Source organism: Epinephelus lanceolatus, chromosome 20, assembly GCF_041903045.1.
Source record: "Epinephelus lanceolatus isolate andai-2023 chromosome 20, ASM4190304v1, whole genome shotgun sequence".
Taxonomy (NCBI): Eukaryota; Metazoa; Chordata; class Actinopteri; order Perciformes; family Serranidae; genus Epinephelus; species Epinephelus lanceolatus.
The window spans coordinates 38508259-38534330 of NC_135753.1; the positions used below are offsets into that span (position 1 = coordinate 38508259).

General features: G+C 42.9%; 1 protein-coding gene across 1 annotated transcript in view; it reads left to right on the forward strand.

Annotated features, from left to right (window-relative positions):
* The first annotated feature begins 1143 nt into the window (after nt 1-1143).
* The window catches only part of plppr4b (phospholipid phosphatase related 4b), a 49062-nt gene continuing 24133 nt past the window's right edge, over nt 1144-26072 (forward strand). Inside the window, exon 1 of the mRNA XM_033638372.2 lies at nt 1144-1468. Within this exon, the coding sequence (XP_033494263.1) occupies nt 1397-1468 (72 nt within the window). The 5' untranslated portion in view covers nt 1144-1396. The remainder of the gene's footprint in view (nt 1469-26072) is intronic.

Below are 26072 nucleotides of genomic sequence, written 5' to 3' on the forward strand. Positions count from 1 at the left end.
GTTTGATTTGAACTAAACTTTACAGCTCTTAACACAGTCCTCCACCGCTGACTAGTGTTTTGGAGGTGTAACTGCAGAGTCACACAGACACACCACCGCACAAGTAAAAATAATGTACAGTTCATTTTTCCCCACAACTAATCGATTAGTTGAAGATTATGTGTGACTTTAGTCGACTGAGATTTTTTTGGTTGACTACAGCCTTACGTATCACAACTGGTAGCTTTTTGTCAACGACCTTTTTTCCATGAGGAAAACAAGACAATGACTCAGGCAGAAACACTTTCACTAGTTAAATGTAAAACCTTTTGAGGCTACAGAGATCTTTAAATCTGTAATTTATGGTCCAAATCAAAGTTTTGTGGGTGAAATGTGATTAATTCAGACTTTGGCAAAGACACACACCTGTACACTCCAGATAAGCAGCAGGTATTCCACAACCCAGTGGGCTGTTTGTCTTTATTACCAGTTAAAATTTGACTGTACAAATTTGCTGAGTCACACTCAGTACACCAACAGAGTTTGATTACACCTGTCAGTACCTACACACCATGAAGCACCTGCCCTGCACTGCTCAGAATGTGACTCCAGCAGCACAGTGGCCTTCATGACCACAGCAGGAACAACACGTGGAGAGGATCAGACAGGTCAAGCAGCAGTTTGCAAACACTGAACACTGTAGTGTGGCAATATTTCTGGATGCGTGGGTCCAAGGAAAATATTTTTCTTATGTGAGCAAATGTGTAAATTGGGCTCTTTGTGGCGCTGCTGATCTCACTGCTGAGGATGAGGAGGGCGCAGAGCAGAGCAGAGGGGCGCTGTGCCAAATATGATCCTGTATTAATCACAAAGATAACGACTGATGGCAGCTCTGTAGTGAACACACATCGGGCTGCTTGGTCGTGACAGAGGCATGTGAACATGGAGCATGTCAGAGGGATGCCATGATGGCTGCATGTGCGCCAACATGTGCCAACATGCGCTGACAGGATGGATTTATCTGTGGCACAGTGACATTCTCCCGGCAGGATCAGCCTCATCCATCCATTGTCAGTGTCAGCAGTCAAATCCATATTCCGTCAACCACCTTCCTCCCCAGTGCGCCTGCGCTGCCTCTCCTCCTCCTCCCTCCCTCCATCCGTCGGTGTGGCTCCGTTCTCTACCTGACAGCTCATCGGAAGACATGCACACAGCCGAGCCCCGGGCTTCTCACTAGCAGAGGAATAAAGGGGGCCGCGCAGGTCTGTGTGTCGGGAGACTGAGCGGCTGTTGTCCCGAGCATCCTGCTCCTCACGGCGGCATGGAGCGCTCCTGATCCCGGCAGGACGCCCGGAGAGCTCAGCCATTCTTCCCTCGTCACATCTTGGATCTGTTTGGATAAATTAGCGGCCTGACCATGTCTGCGAGAGAGAAGGGGATCCTGACCAAAGACAGTGTCAGCCTGCTGCCCTGCTTCTATTTCGTGGAGGTGGGTTCACGCTGCATGCTCTCTGTGTCCCCATCAGACCATACAGAGGGGATGAATGTGATGTGCTCGTGTGTAACTATCACCAGAGATCCAGCAGCGTTACTGTGCATCAGTCCATATGAACATGGGCTTCATATGACTCGACTGCTTCTGATATGTAGGTCAGATAATCCTGTCAACATTTGAGTCAATATTCACCGTGAAATGTGCAAATATACACAGTGTGCATTCAGCCGACTGTAAGCTACATGATCACATCATTCATCTGCTACCTGCACACACACACTGCTGCATTGTGTGTTTCTGATATGTTGCTCTTGTTTGCATCTGTAAGGCTGCAACAGCAGGTTTTTACAGTCTCTATGGCGGCATTAATGAATCATAATCATCAGTCAGAATGACCCTAAACCCTTTAAAGCCTGAGCGAATTGGCCTAATGACTGTCAAGAACACAAGAGGAAGGCAGCGAGCAGCTTCACAAGAAATCACCCCAGAATTAGCAAGAAATTAGTTAAAAAGCAAAAACAAACTAAGAAATGACCTGAAGAAAAAAAGCTAAATATTAGGGATGGGGGGAAAAATTGTTACTGCATAATATCGCGATATTTTTGTGCGGCAGTATCATATCATCACGCACAGCCAAGTATCGTTTTTTTTTTATATAAATTATTAATGTTAAAAAGTAAAGTAATGAATCACAGTGAATTTTATTGCAATACTCAGCATATCACAACATATTTAAAATCGCAGTAATATTGTTTTGTGACTTAAATATCGTGATAATATCGTATTGTGGATCCTCTGGTGATTCCCACCCCTATTAAATATATATAATTCTGTATATAATGTATAAATTATAATCAATATTTTATAATTATATCTATGATTTTTTTGTGTAACATAATTTTTTAAAATATTATTATAATAATTTAAAATAAAGCATTTTTTGCAATATATATAAATATTTTTTTCAAATAATTTTCTCATACTTTTTCTGATTTTCCCTGTTTCATGACAGATTTTACTATTTTCCTGAAATTTTTAGGACATTTCTTGTCAAGTTGCTTTTTGCCTTTTTTGAATATTTTCTGAAAGAAATCAAATCAAAGCTCAGGCTACACAGGTTTAAATGCTTTTGAAAGGAATGCAGCACAAGAAAAGTGATGTCTATTCAGGATTCAAAGGGTTATGGGAATGTGTACAAAAAGTCTCCCTTTTTAAAACGACAAAAATAAAGGGAAGATTCTCCGTCTGGTTGCATTTTATTCTCCAATATCATAGATATGCAAATGTACGATATATGATAACCTTCAATTTTCATATCATCGTAAAACCCTAAATACATGTCCCAAAACCTGATATTGGCTGTCAAAAGTCACATGTATGCTGTAAAATATTTGACTGTACATTTACAGTAAATTACTGGCTACTAGTTGCATCACTTTCACTACAAGTTACTGTGTCATTTTTACAGTAAACTGTTGTGAAATGACAGCTGGATACTGTGATCTCACTGTGATTTAGCAGCATGCTCCTGTAAAATTACTGTTTTTAATTGTAACCTTACAGTTAAAGCGCATTACATTACAGTGATATAACAGTATGTTCCTGTAAATTACTGTATTTACCTGCATGAACTTCGCAATAAAATTCTGAATTTGGTTAAGTATCACAATCAATGCTAATAATGTAATTTTTTGTGAAATATTCTGGATATAATTTGCAGTGTAGGCTAAGATATGTTTGTCTTGAGGCAGTGGAGGTAGAGCAAAGGGACACACGGGCACTTTTTTATGTGTTACTGTTTTAAATTATTTTTATTAGCCCTTACGGTCTAAGATTCAGTTTCCCATCATACTTACAATCCAGTGTGTTTCTGCTGGAAATGGCTGCAGCATGAACACATGATTTTACACACCAGCAGTAAATAAGCAGAGTGATAGTATCAAGATGTGTGTGCAGCACAAGGCATCATGCAAACACCTTCACACACAGAAAGGCAGACTCACACTGTCAGGTGGCTTGAAATATGAGTCTGTGCTGACAGGACAGTGCAGCCATGATGGACTCCTTGGTGGCAACACTGCCTCCTATGATGAGGCCAGTCAGTCAGAGTCCTCTGATGATTTTTCTGCAGTTTGTTTTTAATATCGGGTTGAAAGGTTCGTCAGAAAAGAATTGCAATGGGCTGCTGATTTCAAACATTTAAGTACAGATCGCATGCAGCTTGTGGTGACTGTCACTTGTTCCCCTGCTGTGCTCTTTATGCATGCTCTAATTCACCACTAGCCTGTGGCTCTCCAATCAAACTGGCATCATATATTATAGAGCTGAATCTAATACTGTGTGATGGATGCTGTTGGGATGGCTGCATCATTCCCATGGATTCCTCTCCCAGCAGTGATTGGGAGAGGGGATTCCCTCGATTTTGTTTTGTTTTTTTGGAACCTTTCATTTACATCTCAATGCACTCTCACTACAATTAATGTGCCCGAACAAGGGATGTCAGCCTTGAGCTTTTCAGGAGCTGCAGCTCCTGATCGCTGAAGGATCTTTTAGCTCTCTATTTTTACAAACAGCAGTGAGCATTTAAACTAGGCCAGTGCTGGAAGTTAATTCTACTCGGTGAACTACAGCGCTTGTGCATATAATTAGGCCCACTCAGGCTCATTCCCAGTGTGTGTGTGTGTGTGTGTGTGTGTGTGTGTGTCTGTCCGTGGCTGGTATGCAGAGAGCTGAGGTGGTGGCCCGTTCAGCTCAATCCCATCCTGCTCTCCTGTCAGCCGTGACTGCAATGTCCCACAGTAGATGTGGAGGGGAGATCAGAGCGTGCCAATCATTATGTCCACCTCCCCGGAGAGATTTACCGCTGCAGTCAGGACTCACAGCTCTTCACCTGCCATATGAATTTTTGATGTGATCGCTTTAGAGTCAGAAAGAAGCAGATCGAACACCACACCTAAATGTAATTAGGGTTAAAAAATACTGTGCATTGAAATGAGAGTTTGGGTTTAATCAGGAGCTACAGACCTTGGCTGATATCTGGTGTTCATGTTTGTTTTGTTTTCAGGCAAATTCATGTTACTAAGTGCCAAGCTGGATACATCACAGATGTTAGATCAAGTTTTTTGCATGTCACAGCGTCACATTCCTGGCTGTTTCCTTTGGTTGGAAGAACAGTCAATCAATTGAAGCCTTGTGATCGGGATTAAGAATGGGGATGTCTTTCTTTCTTCTACTGCTGGATCCATCCCCACATACTGACGACAAGTGTGGTTGTTGTAAATGAACCTGGAGAGATGACGACTCTTTGTTCGCTTGATGCAAAAAACATTAACTGCTGTTACTGTGTGACGAGACAGATGTGTCAGTCACTGCTGATTGGTCAGGGCAAAACAAACAGAACATAAATTGTGCAACGTATTCTCATAGAGCGGTTCGTATGATATCCTTGGTGGAAACGGGGCTAAAGTCCACTCAAAGTTCACGTGGATCCAAACATGTGACTCCAGGGGAAAGTCTGTATTTTTGTGACCCATCCACCACCCCAGCCTGCCTCCTTACAAGTACTAAGGACTGCTTCTTGTTTACTGCCATCAGCACTTGGTCACATGATCGCAGCCTTTCAAAACACGTGGGATATGTACAAATTTGGGTGCATTGCTTTTCTTTGGAAAACATACGAAAAATTTGTGAAAACAGCCTGGAAAGTGAAACTGCCACCTCCAGCAGTAAAGAGGGACAGAGTTGGGTCCAAACACTCCTGTCACAGCCACAAATATCTGACCTGCTGCAGGACTCTGGCACACCTTAGTAACAGTCCAGCTCCAAAAGGTGTGTCAAGGTTACAAGGTGTGTCACCGCTGTGTGTCACATGACGAAGCTAATGGTAGCCTTCGGCGTCGGTATGAGCTCTGAGGGGCGTGACTAAGCAATGTTGTTTAATGACCTGCGTATGAGAAGAGTTAATACTGACGCAGTCTCATTTTTATGTCATCAAAAACTGACGCTTTGGGTTTGTGGTTTGGTCCAACTACCAACAAAAGGTTGTCAATATTTAACAATCTAAAGAAGAGAATCAGAATCACATGCTGCACCTTTAATCTGCTGGATTGACTGGATTTTTCAAGTTATAAATGTAGGCAATCAAAGTGCAAAGTGACTGACTGTTACTGGTAATCAATCACGAGCTGGTTTTGTTAGATTGATATTCCATATGTGGCTTTGAGGAGCAGCTGCAGATCTAATTGGTGTGTTCCCTGTTATGGGCTGGCTGCTCTACTTTAGTTTGGACTGAGTGGTGAAGTGAAGCGAGGCTCCACTGTGAAGCCTCGGGCTGCTTTTCCTCCAAAGTGGAACAAATGGAAGCATGAGGAGGGCTGAACAACTGTTATCTAAAACTGGGGGAAAACAAAAGATTAAATCACATGTATAATTGTAGGGAGGGACACAGCCATTAGCCAGATAAAGGACAAAGCATAGGGTGCTTCTGCAGAAAAGGTTAATGCTGGCTGCTGTTACCTAAGGACTGTTTACTCACTGAGCTCTTGTGTTGATTATATTATGGCTGACTGTCTGATACACAACATTTATGTCTTTAGAGGCGGCTTCTCATTCAGAGTAGGTGATGATGGTCCTGCTGTGACTGAGCAGAGTGACGTCAGACTACATGTTGGACCTCGACAAATCACAGCTTGTGTTTATTCATGACCTGCGTGATGTGCAAAGTGATCAGGGAAGACTGGACACACAGGCTGTTGTCTTTTTTTACACCCAGAGTCGCTATGAAGTCCCTCCTTCCTGCCACCTTTGCATTTTTACACAGACCCAAACAATAGCTGCATCATGTCGTCCCAGTGTGTGATTTCAGACAACATGCTGGCATCATGGAAGCAAAAGATGCATGGCGGGCGTGACATGTAACACAACAGTGTCAGCCTCTAGTGTGTAACATAACTCAAGCATTGGCAGCACTTTGTAAACAACAACAATGTGTTAACGAGCTCCTGGACCTCATTTTCAGCCGCTGCACTTCTCCTTTGAGTTAGCCGCTAACTGCTATCAGCTTCTTTTAAAACCTCCCGGGGGTAGGTTGCACACATGACACAAAGCCAAAAGATCACAGACGTCATTTCGGCGCTGTTACTACCTCTGATGCCGGTTTCAAGGTGAGACAATTCTGTCCACCCATTCTACGATTGTAACTTTTACACAGCATGGCGAGGTGGAATAATGGTGTTCACACCTTGAAGAGACAGTGTAAAAGGGCCTATTGTAACCTGTTCTCACTCTGAAGACGTCGAAAACCAGTGCTTGGTCAGTAACAGCAAAAAAAGCCGTCCTTTCACGTCCGCATCATACGCAGCCAGTCTCTGTTACTGTGTGACGATGCCCAGTGGCGTCAGGGGGAAACACAGGGTGCAACAGCAAAACTTAAGGTGGCAAAAGTCTGACTAGGGCAGGCTGGAGGGGTGGTGGATGGGTCCAACAACCACTGGCTTTCACCCGGGAGGCCAAACCCTATTCTTTTTATCCAAACCAAACGTCAGTCTGCGGTGTTGTACCGACGTAGCGCTTTTATTTTGAAAGAGACTGTATGCAAACTGTACATTTCCTGTGAAAACAGAAGTGTATTTTGAAAACAGACAATGCATGTAACAGGCTGAAGTTGACACGGCGTCCCAGAACGTCAACAACCAACACACCCAGGGTACCTTGGACGTCATATGTGGACGTGGAAAGTCCATGACCAAACGTGGACATGTGATGAGGTCACAGTGACGATGAGTTGGCTATTGTCATTCCTAAAGCATCATGTCTTATGGATCAGGCGGTCACGATCAGGGCTTCAGGTGTGTGACAGGTTATCAGTAAATTAGCTTCTTTTTCACTTCAGATAATTTAGTGTTTGTGATATTGCAGTGTGACAGAAGGCAAAGTTTTCTACTATTTCTGAATAAGTGATATCTAGGGATGGGTTTCAGTCACCAGCTCCACCTTAGATTTGTTTCGTAGTCAGCAACATAATCCGCAGCAAAATCTTTTATCTCACCAGACTCCTTTTTTATTAGCAAAGAGCAATGGAGACCACACAGGAGGCTGTCGCTGGTGTAAATGTCAGACATTAGCAGATTGGAGCGTCTCCTCAGTAGCTCATTAGTGTTAGTAATGTTTAGACTGAAATGAAAAGTTTGACTCTGCAGCTGGTGTCTGTATTCAGACGAAAAAACACCACATCAATCAACAAGCACCAACAGGGTGGTCTCTGTAGTGATCAGCTGATCACCTCACGTCAGCTTTGAGTCAGATCTTTCAGTGAATTTGAATCAGGAGCTTCAGGATTTGCAGTGAGGAGCTGGTGAAGCACAGAAGGCTGCAGCTGTTCACTGGATGTGTCACATACATTTAAAATATTCATATGTCATATATATTCTGCGGCACGTCTCGTTTTCAGGTCGGGGCTACAGGTTGTGAGCTTTAAATAAGAACTGTAGAGTTTCTGCTTCTCATATGTTGAAAGGTAAAACTGAATCATGTTCGATAAGGGATCTGAAAGGACTCACGTCTCATAAGTGGATTTTAATCTGACAAAATGCTGTTCAACTCCATCCGTAGTTATTTTGGGGGAAGCCTCTCGTAGTCCCCTGCTGCAGCTCAACAATCAAAGTGCTGCATGTTTACTATCAAAATACAAATAAACAACCAAGCTAAAAATAAAATAAAATAAAATTATGAGCTCATTTGCTTTCAATAACAAGTTGAACATGTGTTCTAATAATCATATAAATCAATAATTAATTAAAAAAAGAATTACAAATGAACTTCTTCAGAAGGATCAACAATAAAACAATATATGACTGACTGTAAAATAATAGCTGAATGCACAAATTAACTGACAGATGTTTTTATATTGGTGCATCTTTTGTTTTTCTGTTGTTATTTATTCTTCTTTTGTTTCCAGGGAAACACAGAAATCTACATTATAAAAGACAAATGAATAAAAAAGAATTTTTACAGAATAGAGCTTGAACGCTTCACAATCAGCACATCCTGCGTGAGCTGTTGGTTGCTGCCACCAGCTGCTTAGAGGGAATGATACCTAGCTCTCCTCCTGCTGATGTCATCACATCCTCACTGTGACCTCATCACATGTCCACGTTTGGTCATGGACTTTCCACGTCCACATATGACGTCCAAGGTACCCTGGGTGTGTTGGTTGCTGACGTTCTGGGACGCCGTGTCAACTTCAGCCTGTTACATGCATTGTCTGTTTTCAAAATACACTTCTGTTTTCACAGGAAATGTACAGTTTGCATACAGTCTCTTTCAAAATAAAAGCACTACGTCGTTAGAACACCGCAAATGTACTTTTTTTTTTTTCCTTCAATAACACCCCCCTCAGGTGAAAGTTGGTGTTGGTTCGACCCATCCACCACCCCTCCTGCCCGCCCCACTACTCGCTCGTGTGCAACCCACAAATTTGCAGACTTTTTTTTTTCTCCATGTTGTGAACCGAGGGAGCGAGGCAGCCAGTGTAGGCTGATGTGTGTGAGAGGAGGAGAGTCCAGTCTGGACGAGAGCAGGCGGCGGAGACAACAAGCTGCGGTCAAGTCTCGGTCTGAATCCAAATGTCCACCCTCTGGACCTGCAGACTGAGCCCTCATGGACCTCAGCTGTGTGTAGTGTGACGTATTTACTGTCATCACGTAAAGTCTGCGAGGGCTGACACTGCAATTGCTGCTGTCATATTCATATGTGTCATATAAGTTGATGAACAGTGCTGAACTCATCTGTTCCTGCACGTAACAAGATATAAATTACATGTTTAGCCTTTTTTGTGACTGAACGAAAATGTATGTATTCATCTCTATATTTCATACGGGAGGCTGCACACATTCAAAAACAGGACATTGACGTACATTACAATCATTAAAATTTGATCAGCCACATATATCAGTTTGGTCTCAGTCTCCAGTTTCTTTAATTATGATAGATTCATTTATTAAAATGCTTCACAGGTGATCTGTAATTTATGTTCATGGTTCAACCTCCATTTGACATGAACTCTCCTGTAAATCAGCATCATATCAGTTTGACCTGACGCCTCAAATACAGAGACTAAATAGTGTCTGACTGTAAGCTTCATATTTTATACAAGACAACAGCTTTCATTAAAGAAATACAGTCAGGGCTTCACTTCTGTACACATCTGCTTCACATCCCACTGACCACAAGTCTCTGATGTTTAATACTTAAATCATTAAAACAGTCCAGTGTTAATATGCAGTCGACTACATACAGTTTATAATACAGTTAAAATGGTCAAATAATTGTGTTGCACGACGATTTAACGTGTGCCCTAGTGTGTCGTTCGCGAACAAATCATTCAAAAGACCAAATCTGTTGAGTGAACGTACTGAACTGAATCACTTCCGGAAATGATTCGTTCATTTCTCAGTTCACTTGAGCTCAGCAGCAAGCGTGCAGGCCGGGAGTGGAACTGCTGATTTGGTCTGTGCGAACGATGAATCACTCGCGAGTTGCGAGGCAGCCAGCGTGCAGGGAGGGACTGCCTACTGTGTGACGAATCACTTGGTGAACAAATCACTCGGTGAACGAATCATTTGATGAACGAATCACTTGGTGAACGACGTAACCCTGATCCCTGAGTGATTCAAATCATTTCCTCTCAGCGATACACTTTCCTAGGGACCGTTTTCTCCAAGCTAACGGCTAATGTAGTTAACAGACTTAGTTTCCAGATAAACAAACTTAAAACGTGAGGCTGGCCAGTAATGAGACTCACCAGTGCAGGGCAGACGCGCCTCCTGCCAAGCACTGAACGATTCGGTGAACAAATCTTTTGAACAAATCTTTTTAATGAACTGATTCTAGTGATTCAGTAACATCTAAAGAACTGCTTTGCCCATCACTAGTGTGCCCCTAAATTTAGGGTCGTGCTCCTAAAATTTTCAGTTAGACGCTACAGTGCTGCTACTAAAGAAAGTTAGTCTGGAGCTCTGTGTAAAATGAGACAGTTGGTCCCAACTCAAGACTTCATATGCTCATTATGAGAAAACTTGACACAAATGTCTAACAGGATAAAATAATGAAGGTCAAAAGGTCAAAGGTCAGCTTGACTGTGACATCATCATGTTTTAACATCATATCTCAGGAACAGAAGGGGAGACATTTGGTCAGATACTGAATTGGTGACTCTAATCTTGAACCTGTGCTGATTGTATAGATCTTCTGTGTGTGAAGCATCCATGTTTTCACTGACATGGATGGAGACTGTCAGAGACACTGGACTGGTGGTGATTGTAGTTTTCACAGATTATCTGTCTTGTGTAGTTCTGTGTGAATATAGTGACAGTAAAAGTCACAATCTACAGCTTTAAGTACGTGAATATGCCACAACAATATGCTAATGTTTGCTCCTTGTGTGTTGCTGTGGTGTCTGAGCAACACGTGTGCATCCACTTTGGTTGTATCCCACTCTCCTGAAGTGGGACACATGATATTTATAGTTGTGATGTTTCTGTAAACAGTTCACATTTAGAATATGGCCTTATAACTGATACAGTTTAAGTAGAGTAAAAGCAGAGTAAAGTGGAGGTTTTAATAAAGGTTTGTTGCTGCACTTCGTTGACGTTCACCTGCTTTATTTAGGGATGCACGATAGAAATGGCACGTCATCAGTATCGGTCAATACTGGTTTTAAAATGAGCTATGAATATCGGCCAGCATGACAGTTTCCGTGATTATGTACAGCATACCATACCATGACTTAGTCATACCAAACATTAGAAACAACACCAACATTGGTCCACAGGGGGAGCCACAGCGATCGGTCGCATTTTAGCCATTTTGAAGCATTTTTCTGTTGTTATAGCGCCACCCAGTTGCCAATTAGAGTTAAATTTCTCCAGTCACCTTGAGGCGTCCTGTTCTACATATCTACCAAGTTTAGTAAAAATCCATATGGCGGTTAGGCCTAGATAAGAAATGAGCTCTCTAGCGCCCCCATTTTGTTTGATGGGCTCAATAATGGAGGGGTCCCCTCAGATTATGTGTGGTCATATGCCTACAAAGTTGCGTGGTGATGGGTGAAACCCTTGAGATGTTATACACCTTTATGTGATGAGCCACGCCCTCCGCAATATTCATTGCCTTATAGAAGCTCAGTTTTAGTAAGTTTTCCAACTTTTGCCAAGAGGGAACTTTAGATATTGGTCCCTAGATTATGTTCACCCAGTTTCATGCAGATCGCTCAAACTTCCTAGGAAGAGATCCATTTGAAGTGTTTTTCAAAAAATTCAAAATGGTGGAAAATCTATATAAGCGGAAGTTATGGGTTCTTGAGGCAAATGTGTTCCTCATGAGGAGAGGCATCTCTGTGCAAAGTTTCATGTCTCTACCACATACGGGCCATGAGATATGCCCATTCAAAGTTTGACATTTCAATGGGTTGCTATAGCGCCCCCCTTTGGCCAATTGATGTAATATTGCTTCATTGGCATCCTCCCATGACCCTCTACCACTGTGCCAAATTTCACATGGATTGACCAAGTCAGTGAGGAGTAAAACATGGAACACACACACACAGAGTTTTCCTCATTACATAGTAAGATTACATACACTGAGAAGTGTTGTATTTCATGTCTCCATCTGCTGCTGGGCTGTCACAATAAGAGTATGCATGTATAATATGATGTTAATTCCACTACAGCAGACACTTGATGATCATTAAAATTAGGTGGGGACTAAAAGTGGATATATCAATATCAGTAAATATAATCGGCCAAATAAGTTGTTATCTACCGGCATATCTGAATAAAATCCAATATCGTGCATCCCTAGTTTTATCCATTGGTTCTGATGCTGCTTTAAGCTCATATATGTCGTCAGTTTCACCACAAACCTCACAGACTCCACTGATAAGTTCCAATATATTTTCTACTTTGATTTTAGGCTAATAAGCATATTAGAGGCAGATTAAGAGCAAATAAAACATGACTCTTAGCCTAAGCCTGAAAACTAGTCATTACACAGTAAACTCCCTTCATAGTGTGGTGATTGGTCTTGCATGTGTCTGACCTGGTTGCATTTATTAAAAGTTCTCCAAATCAAAATGAAAGCAGCTGCAGCGAGATGCGGTCTGGCTTTTGCCTTTATTTGCACTTTTGATCCAAGAATATCATGTCAGGCTTATCAGATGACCCCTGGGGGCAGGCAGACAAACAGCACGAAGGAGAAGAGGCTGATAGTGACATAGAACAATATGTGACACAGATAGAGTCTTTGCGTGTGACAGAAACAGAGGGAATGAAGGCGAGACAAAGAGAATGAGGAGGCTGGCACTGGGTGTTAGCAGATATAGGGCAATGGAGCATCTCTGCTGAGCCGAACTCTCCCAGAGGAGCCGAGGCTTTTTCAGAGAAAGAGAGCGTAAGGAATACTAAGACATTCTGCTCTGTGATTTATCACTCTGCCATCCCTCCATCCTGACTGCACTGTTTGCTCTGTGAGCCTGCAGTAGATTCACTCGTCACTGTCAGGAAAATCGGCCATTTAGTTTATGAGGCAGTCAGTCAAACAGTCATCCTGTTAGTAAAACCACTCACTCACTAAAATAGATAGTCCACTAATAGTAACGACAGTCGCAGAGACACATCTTATTTGCAACAGTACATAACATTTCTGCCTGAGACAGAAACATATTCACTCTCTGAATGTCTTTTGCTCTGTGTGTGTGTGTGTGTGTGTGTGTGTGTGTGGATTTGTGAACATCTCAAGTCCCAGATTTTCCCTTTTTTTTTTTTTATTTTGCAAGCAAGTCTTTCGCTGTTGCCTTTATATATTTTTAGTGTCTGGATTACAGTAGTTTGGTAGTTGTATGCTCGGTGCTTCCCACACACATGAAGTTTTACTAAAATACCTTAGTTCAGTCAGGACCACTTCAGTCAAAGTGAACTTAAATACCATTTGCAGTATTATATTTGGTGGTATGGCTCTGTTCTGGGGCCTCTCTGCCCTTCCATTTGCCTACGTGGAATGCCTAAGGCAGAGACAGCCCACCTCTCTGCCCTTCCATTAGCCTACATCCCAGCCAACATTTGCGTGTGGGGCCCATGTGGGTCGTAAATGGACGTGAAAATGGGCCCTATGTGGGATTGTCCACAGGTTCCACATTGGCCCCATGCCAGTTGCACACATGAGTGAGTTTACCCAATAAGGGCCCAGATAAGATGCCAATTTTGGGCCCATACCCACTTGGTACCCAGGTAGCCCTAGCATAACCTATGTGGGGCCCACTTGATTAAACCCAACCATGTGGGCAACTGGAATGGGGCCATTATGGAACTCATGGACAATCCCATATAGGGCCCATCAGAGCTTGTGAGCGGAGCTCGCAGACCTGTCACTTTGCGCCACATGTCCGCTCCGCTTGGTTCTGCGCATTCTTCGCTCTGCTCCACTCCATCATAAATTTTATCCTGCTCCACTTGCTCACCACTCCGCTCAAAAAAACTGCGTCGTACTACCCTAACCTGTAATCTTCTATTCACAAATAAAACATGAGCTTGGTAGATTCTCCGGGGAAGCCCTCTCCCCGCAGTTAGGGACCATTCTCCATGGTACCGCTGTCGGCAGGGTGGAAATAAGTCAAAGTGTAAAGGAGACGGACCGGGTTAAGCTGCCAACCTCTGGGGAAGCCCTCTCGCCTCTCCCCGCAGTTAGGGACCATTCTCCAAGGTACCGCTGCTTCTCTTCTCAGTTTCTTTTCTGAAGTACACAGTAAACTCCATAGTTTTGAAAGAAAATAGTGTGGGTGTGCGCAGGTGCAAAGATGCATTCTGGGTGGGGCATGAGCCACCAGAGCGAAATTGGAGCGAGAGATAAGGCTCCGCTCCACCTTTTAAAAAAATAGCCGCTCCTCGCTCAACACAAAATCCTTCCACTCCACTCACATGCTCTGGGGCCCATTTTGTTAGCCCATTTACTACCTACATGGGCCCAACATACGAATGTTGGCTGGGATGGAATGCAGAAGGCAGAGAGAGCAAACTTCCCTGCCCTTCCATTCGCCTACATGACGAAGATTTATGTAATCGAAATGTTGATCTTATACAATAAACATTTGAGGAGCTACAACAGTGTGCGGACTTCACCCCTTTTTTTAAAACAGCAGTAAGAACTCAGTCGAAGGAAGCTGGACTCTGATTTGTAGATCCTGATCCTCTTTTAATACAGTCAGTTGAGTAGAGCAAAAAAAAATACAACATTACAATTTTTAAATGTCTTTTTTTAGTAACAGCACAGGCAGCTTTTCTTCTCTTGTCCCAGGGTTTTATCCAAAGCATCTCCATGTGTTTACAGAGTTATAACACGTTTCATTTTCTGTTGAGAGATTTGAATCGGTACCAGTCGGATGCCTCAACTCACTGAAAAAACTTCATGTCTGCGCTGTTGGCCCAGCACCCAACAAAAATAACTGCCAGCCAAAGCCCACTGGAGCCTGCTTTCCATTTTTACACATCTATTATTCAAAGTGCACTGTTTCTTCTGTAGTCACTGAGGTCCCGCCAGGAACACATGGCAGCCAGTGGAGGGATTGTTGTTAGGAAAACTCTCAGAGGAGTGTTGTATGGCAGGAGGCTGAACACTTATCCCAATGTAAACACCCAAAGAAGTAAGTGCACAAAGCAGAACAAAAAATCTACATTTCAAGTGCCATGTGACATAAAACAATGAGACAACAAAAGTAAAAGATGACAATAATGACCCCCCATAAAAGCAGTTATCACTCACAAGTGTTGGGTGCAACAAACTGAAGTTCTGAGAGAGCTAGAAATGTAAAGTTTGTCTTGACGGTAGAGAAACGGTCATGGGGACATTAAAATTGATGGGGGCGCTAATTTCATTGCAATGTGTCCATTAGAATTGGATATAACTTATGTATGAGTAGTAATAATCAGCTGTAGTGGCACATGTGCAATATGTGTGTGTGTTGGGGGGGGGGGTATTTTGGCTTTACAGCAATACAGCCCTTTAAAGTTGAGACTGATACATGCAGAACAAACCAATTGTACATGACAACAATTAGAAGTGGCAGTCATTCTAACATTACCTGTTACAGTGTGAGACTTCAAAATATTTCAGTATAGTTATGCATTAATATATATGCAAATTAACAATACTACTGTCACTGATGCAACATGAATGACACCTTTATAATACTGGGCCTTTGCAAGAAGATCTCAGCAGAAATGTCCTGCATAATGACATCACACAGTTGGGGTTGCTGCTGCTAAGAGAACTGTTTCAAAAGAATGAAAGAAGATATGTTTATTTACCGTTTGATAATCTGTACTTTAAAGAGGCAACAGACAGCATCTTTTCCTAAATATATCATGATGAAAATAATGTGGGTTGCACAGGGTAGTGTCCACAGTAAAATCAGACTATCAGCGTTTACATAGGTTACTTAGTGGCTTTGCAATCTTTGCAATAAGCTTCTGCCACCAGGAGCGAAATTTCACGGAAAGAATCTGCTTTACGGCAGGAAACGCGTCATGTGTTGTGAAACTGGTGGGTCAGCCAATCAGGGACTGGAGCTGGTCCTTATGAGGAGTTGGGCATGAGATAGTTGAGTCACGAGCACAATGGCAGACGGACAAAGTTTGGAGACAAGTGAAAAACGGCCTAGCAAAAGAAAAGGAGCTCCTCTGTGTGAGGAGGCAAAGAAGAGCAAAAAGGAGAGTGATAAAAGAAGAGGAAAAACAAGAGTAAACCTCAGTCAGGCGTTCAAGAGATGGAGGGAGCTCCGTGACCAAAGAGGCTTCAAAACCCATGTCCAGCTAGCTTTCTTTCTAATGGATCAGTAAGTAACACGGCTAAATGTTAGCTAGACCAGAGAGGACTGTACTGTACTGGCTGCTAGTTCATTCCTACCTGGCCAGCATTGCAAATCGCCGCAACCAGGGAGCGGGTAGCGAGTGTTGGTCGGCTGACATCCTGGTTGCCATTCTACGGCAGCCCTCGGACAGTGATACCCCCCTCCCTTCCTTCTGTTCTCTTCTCACGGAGGCAGCTATCCACGGACATCGCCCAGCTAAGTTACGCCCAGCTAAGTGAACACTGGACTTTGTTTCCCATTCAATTTGAGCTCCAACCGGCCGCATGGTTTCCATATGGTAGCGTTTATTCTAGAATGGGGACTGTTGACATGTGCATATTGGTATAATTCCACTGTGTCTACTGTTGTTTGTACTGATACTGTACATATTGGTATCATTTACTGTGAGCTGTTTGTACTGGTACTGTGCATTCTGCTATAATTATTTGCATTACTATTTGTTTTTTCTTGAGATAAATCTGATAATTGTTGCTCGGTCTTTTTACTCATTTATTTAGTAGAGTGTCCACACACCTTCTCATTCTACATATACATAGAGGTATACTGGTGGCTTTACAGCCTACATTTTATTCATTATCTCTGATCCCCACGCTCAATTTGGTCGTTGCCACAGTGCGACGCAACACCACTGACGCTAGGTGGCGCCAAGCTAAAAACAACAAATCCCATCTGTTGCCTCTTTAACATCACTGCATGCGACTGAAGTTGAAGAAACGTTGCGTAAATCAAATCTATCGTGCATCTTTTTGGAGCTCAAAAACCGCCAAGAACAAAAAGCTGGCACAGAATGCTGCTCAGTTTGGTTCACTTGTTTTTTGTTTTTTTTTTTAAAATTAAATTCTTTGACAATTGATTGAAATGAGCTTTAAATATCAATCATCAAAAACAAAAGCAGGATCAGTCATTTCCTCCTCCTGCCTACAGCTCCAACTCCAAAACAGTTGGGACGCTGTGTAAATCATAAAGGAACACATAATGCAGTGATTTGCAAATTCTTTTTGATCTTTCTTGAACCGAATACAGCACAAAGACGAGATATTTAATGTTCAAACTGATAAACTTTATTGTTTTTGTAGATATACACTCATTCTGAATTTGATGCCTGCAACACGTTCCAAAAGAGGTGTGACAGCAGCATGTTTCCCACCGTGTGACGTCACCTGTGCGTTTAACAGCACTGAGGACGTCAACTGTTAAGTTTTACGCTGGAACGACGTCAGTGTCTCAGCAGTCCGGGGTCTCAGTTGCCGTATTTTGCGCTTCATCATGTCCCACACATGTTCAGCGGGAGACAGGTGTGGACTGCAGGCAGGTCAGTCTGGTACCTGCACTCTGTCACTATGGAGACACGCTGTTGGGACACGTCACAATGTGTCTCATTGTCTCGCTGGAATAAGACGGGACGTCCCTGAAAGAGACGGCATCTAGATGGCAGCATATGTTACTCCAAAACATGGATGTACCTTTCAGCATTCATGGAGCCTTCACAGGTGTGAAGTTACCCATGATGCACCTCTCCATCCCATCACAGATGCTGGCTTTGAGCTTTGAGCTGGTAACAGTCTGGATGGTCCCGGAGGACAGGACGTCCATGATGGACTGGTCAGACCACTTTGTGTCAGTCCGTCTCAGATGAGCTCAGAGAAGTCTGGATGTTGCTGATATCTGGCTTTCACTCTGCATGGTAGAGTCTTCACTGTCACTGGGAGATGCAGCGATGTGTTTACTGACAGTGGTTTTCCAGAGTGTCCCTGAGCTCATGTAATAATATCCTTTATACAGTCAGTCAGTTTTTGATGAAGTGCAGCCTGTAATGGATTGTAGATGGTAACATCACTCAATTCTCTAAATGTTTAAACTGTTGCACTATCTGCCCACACAGTTTGTCATTAATTGGTGAACCCTGCACCTGCGACTAAAGTGTTTCATACAGGTGTTTTCATTCAACAGCTTCCCGTCTTTTCTCACTCCTGTTCCAACCTTTTTGGAGGTGTTGCAGGCATCAGATTTTGATTTATATTTACAAAAAACACAATAAAGTTTGTCAGTTTGAACATTAAATATCTCGTCTTTGTAAAATAGGTCAAGAGGAATTCATCCTGCAGAATGTGTTCACTTGTATGCTTGATGTCGGAAATATTTACTGATAGTTTAATGTTGTTTACTGTGATCAGAGCGGCACATGCATAAATCTTAATGAGATGGTTAATGACTTCTTTCTGCACACTGGCGAGTTTCAACATTAAATGACTCACAAAACTCACCATAGAAAGGAATCATGAGCATGTGTACAGACTGAAGCGTATCAAATATGATTAGCTGCTCTCGGCCTCAGCAAATCATGCCGCACTTTCGAAATAACAGGATGTGACATGAAATATCCTGCAGAAATCTCCTTTGAAGTACGCAGTGTACAGTATTCCTCCTAGAGCAGCTTCATCTGCAGAGGATGAGCGGTGCCAGTGCTGACACCACTGACCTATATTTCTCATTTCCACAAGCTGAGATGCTCGGCAAAAGGTGAGGGAGGCTGATGGTGAGCCAAGAAAACGGACCTGAGAGAGGGGGAGGAGGGAGGATGAAGGAGGGAGGCAGTGTGGAGCTCAGTGGGGGGGCTGCTTGAGCTGGTTTTAATATGGAACACACAGGCAGGTTTCCTCCTGCATGCAGGTTGCTTCATCTGTTAAGTCATCCACTGAAGACCCCATACACAACACGCTACGTTATATGAGCATCTTTAAACAAGTTTAATCTTCCCTTTGTCGTCCTGTGGCACAAAGTGACCACACGTTATTATTCTACACTGGCATACGACATGCATCAGATCCCTCCAACGTTGGATGTTCTTCTAGCATTCTTGTTCAGTCTTTTCTCCTTAGTTTGATCAGTAAAAGCTGTCATGACCAAGCTGCATGGGATCAACTGTGGTTTGTGCCTGTACACAGGCATTTAAGTTCTCCGTCGCTACGATGGATTTCCATCAGCTGGATTCCAGGGAGGCGGGGCCGTCTCAGAGCGGGTGTGAGGCCCTGTGCATTGACATAAATGTGCATGAAGCACAGTCATTCACACAGATATTCTAGTTTTACTGCACGTGCAATTTCGGTGCAGTACATTTTTATCAAATAGAGGAATACATCTTACAACTGCAAAAAGCACGCAGGCTTAAGGCGGATTTATACTTGTGGGTCAGCTCTATGCAGAGCCAACGCCGTAGCCTACGCACATGGCCTATGATGTTACGAGCATTTATACTTGTACGGTGGGGTTTCTGTGAAGTGCTGTAAAGATGAATTGATTCAAAACACACATTAAACACACATTACACATGGTTTCATAGCAACAGTTTCTAGGGCTGTAGTCTCCTGTTCGACTAGTCGATTATTTGGTCGCTATGCTCTCGTCCGACCAAATTCTCATTGGTTGAATAATCACCGTGTTACTTTCATAAGGAGAAAAGTGCTACATCAACAGCTTTCCAGGATTAATCCATTATTTCCTGCGGCGGGGGGACAGGCTAAGTTACCTGTGAAAATGTTGACAGAAAGTTGAACTCACCCACCCTCACGCTCAGAGTCGCAGTGACGCAGACCTCCTGTCTGTCTCTGTAAGCTGACACCATTTCCCTCAGTGGAAACGAAGCTTGTATTTACTGTATTTCACAGATAAGAAACAATAAATTGTGAAGACAGTAAAATAGCATTTTAAGTCGTATGTGTGATTTATCCTGGCTTCATATGAGCAGAGGAAATCTCTGCTCGTCGCTAGGCTAATTTATACAATGTAAAATGCCATAGGCTTGTGCTAATAACGTTAGCATGTTGTATTTGTTTGGAAAACGTGTTTAGTATCAGACAGTTGTTTTGTCAGTGAATCTTGTGAGCTGTAATGGAGCTGAATTATGTGCCGTTACCTTTGTTACATGTTGCTGTTGTCCCTGGTTTTATATGAGAAGAGGAAAAGATCGCTAGACGCTAGGCTAATTTGTACAATGTAAAATACCATAGGCTTGTGCTAATAACGTTAGCATGTTGTATTGGTGGGGAAAATGTGTCCAGATAAAGACAAGTGTTTGTGAATGCTGCGAGTTATAGTGAAGCTGATTTGTGTTTGAAACTGTCTCTATTAAGCCATGTTTAATGTGTGTTTAACGTGTGTTTTGAATCAACTATATAAATAAAGTTTGATTTGAACTAAACTTTACAGCACTTAACACAGTCCTCCACCGCTGACTAGTGTTTTGGAGGTGTAACTGCAGAGTGACACAGACACACCACCACACAAGTAAAAATAACGTGCAGATTTTTTTTTCCACGACTAATCGATTAGTTGAAGATTATGTGCGACTTTAGTCGACCAAGATTTTTTTAGTTGAGCCTAACAATTTCAATTCAACTAACAATTTCAAACACAAGAACACAAATCGACCACAGATCGCATTCACAGACAAACACTTGTCTTTATCTGGACACATTTCCCCACAAATACATCATGCTAACGCTATTAGCACAAGTCTATGGCATTTTACATTGTATAAATTAGCCTAGCAGCTAGCAGAGATACTTATATGAAGCCAGGATGAATCACACACAAGACTTAAAAAAATCTGTATAGTAAAAGTAAATCAGAGCTCTGCTTCCACTGAGGGAAATGGTGTCAGCTTACAGAAACAGACAGCAGGTCTGCGTCACTGTGACGTGTGGTTACATTTCTGGCGAGGTGCATGTCAGGTTATGGTGAAGGTTACAGCCTATGCCGTTGGTACGGCGTCGATTCAACACAGAAGCATAAATCCTGCTTAAGGGTCAGTTCATAGTTTCCACGTGTCCACGAGGGTCTGCTTTTTGTCTGTGTGACATAAACGTCATCATCCACCCATGTCCTTAAGGGTCTGCACGGACCCCTCTGCGGACGTCCCTGTGTTGCTCCATTTTTGTGACGGCAATACTGGCCGACTGCACATGCTTTGATCTCCTGCTCCACACCTGCCGCAGCTGCCTCACCATGGTGACGTTAGTTTTACGTTGGATATTTGACATTCACTCCAGACCCAGCAGCGTCCTCTTAGTTTCACTTTAACACGGTGTCTGCAGGAGGAGGACGGTGAGCTCATGTCCCAGTCGTCCTGTTAACTGCCGGAGGCTGACGTGGACCCTCGCTTGCACTGTGAAGAGAAGCACAGTGCTGTCCATGGTTCTGAAACAACAGCTAAGCAACAGTCACATGTTTTACTGCCAGTGATTTTGTTATGATGCCTCCACGCCGGCAATAGCCATGGCCGCCATTATGTTTTCAGACTGTCCCTTAGTCCCATCCTTGTGAACACGGTATCTCAAGAACGCCTCAGGGGAATTTCTTTAAATGTGGCACAAACGTCCACTGGGACTGACAAATAAAGTGATCAGAATTTTGTGGTCAAAGGTCAGTGTGACCTCACAACTCAATAATTTATACGCTAATTATGACAAAATTTCACAGGATGAAATAATGAAGGTCAAAAGGTCAAAGGTCAGCTTGACTGTGACATCATCATGTTTTAACGTCATATCTCAGGAACAGAAGGGGAGACATTTGGTCAGATACTGAATTGGTGACTCTAATCTTGAAACTGTGCTGATTGTATAGATCTTCTGTGTGTGAAGCATCCGTGTTTTCACTGACATGGATGGAGACTGTCAGAGACACGGGTGCGCAGAGGCAAACAGCTGGGGGCAGTCATTCTAGTTGGTATTGGTACATCTAACAATGGGATCACCTTTTCCTTTTCATGTGTTTGCTCCAGATGTCCTAAATCTGCCTGAAGATTGGACTCTTTTATGAATTTTCATGCCACTGTATGTTAAGATCTCTCTGAACACTCTCAGGTTGTAAATATAGACTTAAAGGTCATATAGTTTTTATTCTCTCCTCCACAGTCTTTTTGATGCCCCCATCTGTCCAAACGTCTTTCGTCCCCTGAGGTGCCACTAATGTTACTGAACTGAGTGGTTCAACAAATGAAACTTCTCTCTTTGTGAGGAAGGAAAGAAAGGAGAGAATGATTGAAAGCCTAAACAGAAAGACAAGAGAACTAGTGTGTCAGTGAATAAACCCCTGGCAGAAATATAAGGCCGATAAAAGAAAGGAAGTGTGCAAACAGAGGCTCTCTGTGTGGTTGTGTTAGTGGCTCAGCTCCCAGCAGGACTGAGTTGACTTGAAGAGATCCCCCTGTGTTGGGCTCCTAGTGGGGCCCTCCCCCATTATGTTGCTCTACTTAGCATTAGCTGAGCGAGCAGCGCGCCTGCCGCTGTGTAGAAGTGAATCAGGGTATTAAACTGCATGATAAAGCCTGTGGTGCTTTAGGCCACATTCAGCTCCCACTGACGCACCTCACTGCAGTTCTCTGTGGACACTTTAGTGCCTTCAATTACACATCAGCTTTCTGCCTACACATGCACCTCACTCCTCTGTGGTGCTCTTTAATAGGACACCACAGCGCCTGGGGGGTTGTTAGAAAACATTGGGGAAGAAGTTCTGACACAAAGGAACTGCAGTGTTGAGTTGTGAAATGGAGTCGTCGATACTCGAGTTTTCATTTTCTTGTTAACTCTCGGTGAGAAATATCTCCGAGCAATTTAGGTGCTCGCGTGTTTCCCCAAGAGATATGCAGCGTTATTATCAGCCTTTTATTGACTCGTACATCTCATTTACTTGACTCAGTCGTGCCATTTCAGCCCATCCCTCCCCTGATTATGTGATGTAGGATTTTTTATGAGAGGCTATAAAACAAAAACATTGTTTCAATGCAGAAATATGAGAGCTGATACGAGAGACTGCCCAGGATGAAATTGATTCCAACAAGGACGAACTGGTTGCTTGTGTTACACCATCCAGACAGCAACGGCAGTAATGGTACAGACAAGGTGTTTGTTAACCTCACCGGCTGGACGGAGCAAAAACATACAAGCAGAAGGAGCACCGGGTGCAAACACACGTACATGCTTTTCCTTTAACCTCTCTAACTCCGCCAGGATGCTGACGTCCTCGCTCCCCTCCTCCTCTGTTAAATGGTATCTCCCAGGCGCACTACGTCATCAAACCATGTGATGTTTGGTATTGCCGAATTCAGGAAGCTCTCGAGTTTTCGACAATAACATCATTTTTCTTTTATTTATTCTGTATTTCGCACCAGAGCAGCCTAAACACACAAAATCCCGTTTTTCGACAGGGACAAGTTAAAGGATTACTCACGATCTCATGTGGAGCTGTTAGCGGGGACTTAGCTGTTTTATAAAAGGTAAGAGTCTCACTCCTACCACTATTTTTGGCTGCGATATACTGTCTAGAAAATGGGATCATAACTTTCACGTTTCATATGGCTTTATTTGGTGATATTTTATGGTGTTTCTGTGTCATAAACAACATCAGCTATCATAATCACACCTGATTTCAATAAGGTACAATGTTTGAAGCTGGCTGAGTGTTGTTTGATCACTGATAGGACTGTTTTGAAGCCGAGTGACCGACTTGTCATTTGGAGCTCCGCCTGGATCTTTTCATGGTAAAAACACTGTAGAATGGTCATACTTTGAGCAGTCTTCTTCAAATTTGAAACAAGTGTTCATTGATAGCGTGCCTACAGCCCCACAGTGTCATTTACCTGCTCAGATGAAGCCACAGACAGTTATTCATCCTGAAAAACATTTTTTATTTTATTTTAGGCAAAATCTTCAATTTTGTACTGACTTCAGAGGCCCGTTACTCTGTCTCTGTATCACCTAGAGTGTTTCTGACACTTTCACAAGAAACTTCAGAGAGTTTTCTTTCTGGCAAGACCTCATGCATGCATGTAGTCAGAGCGGTTCAGAAGCTACAGTCATTTTAATTTGGGTATGTCATTTTAGGCATTTTCGCTAGAAAATGGGGGTGGAGTACAATTACCATGGGCCAGACTGACCAACGCCCTCATTTCTATGTCCTGTTAGGGTCACAGACAGGTTAGTCTGCCACCTAGTGGCCAATGCAACAAGGTGTATCACAAAACAAATATTTCTCACAGGTGCCAAAAATGACTGCCTTTGAATCATATCAATAAGCTCATTGAAACATATGAACATCACTGTTTCCTGAGAAGGTCCTGTACATTTTTAAGCAAATATTTAATGTACAAAACAACTGTTTGTATATCAACTACACACAATGTGTTACCTTGAATTCATGAAGAATACTTTGGGTGTTTCTGCATGCCTCCATTCTTAACAGAGAATCTGACAAAGACAAGGGTAAGCAAACCCGGACAGCGTTCAACACGGCAAAACTGTATCAAAACATCTGTTTACAAAATGTCACACAACTCATGCAGTAAAATCCAAGTCTCATTTATCCAGTCGTGTGCTCAGTACTTCACAAACACATGCTTTTGTTGTAAAACATTGATGATGATGATGATATAAAACAGTCCAGAAAGCCTCATGCACGGTCGAGTAGTGTGTCTGAACTCAAGCAAAGCTCATATGCACACGCGTGCTCAGGCCGCTCAGGGCGTGCTGCTCGCAGGCAGCGAGGGAAGTGTCGAGCATACAACTGGATAAGTGGTAAATGGACTGCACTTGTAACGGGCTTTTGTAGTCTTCTGACCACTCAAAGCACATTTACACTACACGTCACACACTGGTGGCCGAGGCTACCATACAGGGTGCCACCTGCTACTCAGTAACCATTCACACACACTCACACACCAGTGGAGCAGTTTGGTGTTCAGTATCTTGCTAAATGATACTTTGGCACATGTAAGGAAATCCATGCAAGGGAATGAATCATTAATATTCTGATTAGTGGATGACCTGCTGAGCCTCTGAGACTTGTATCCTACACGAGTTGCGCGAGTGTTTGTAAACTGTTTTGATATAGTGTTGCTGTTGTTAAATGTGGACCCCAATGACTTCAATTCATAAGGCATGTTGGGTTTTCTCTCATGAATCCAAAAAAAGCCAAAGTTTTCTTAATAGATTCAAGGTAACACAGCTGCGTAATAGATTTACAAATGGTCATTTTTCACGTAAGTATTCTTTCAAGATGCTTGTCACACACAGTAGGATCAGTTGTCTGACATGCATCAGTCCCATGGATACATTAGGACAGCAGAATACAATGTGCCAGAGTCAGCCATGTTGCCCCCAGGAAATGCTCCAGGCTCTGAAGTCAGTTTTCGAATTGGCAAAAAAGTACATTTACCAGGGGTTAAAGTTTCTGTCCGGCATGGGCAGAAGTGCTCTACTGTGCGAGCATTTCACTTGCATTGGCTCCTAAAAATATATATATGTGTGAACCGGGAAAATGATTTAGGTGCACAGTGTGCGAGTAAACACAACCTTTCATCGATACCCAATCAAATAAATGTATTTTAAAACTTGCTCCTTTGGCTCTGATACAGCCGTCTCGCTCCCTGCCTGCAGTCCCCACTGCACTGAGCTTTGTAACAATGTCCTGCCTACAGCCCCCTCTGATTGGTTGCACGGCACAAGTGATAGCCAATCAACACTGATGCCTGTGCATGCTTTCACATCATGTCACATTGAGACACAGAGCACAGATGCCAGCGGTAATTTTGAAGGTAAGGTAACTGAAACCAGACAGAAACGAAAGTTGCAATAAAAGTCCTCTATGCTGAAGTTTTAAAGTCACCACCATAACATTATATGA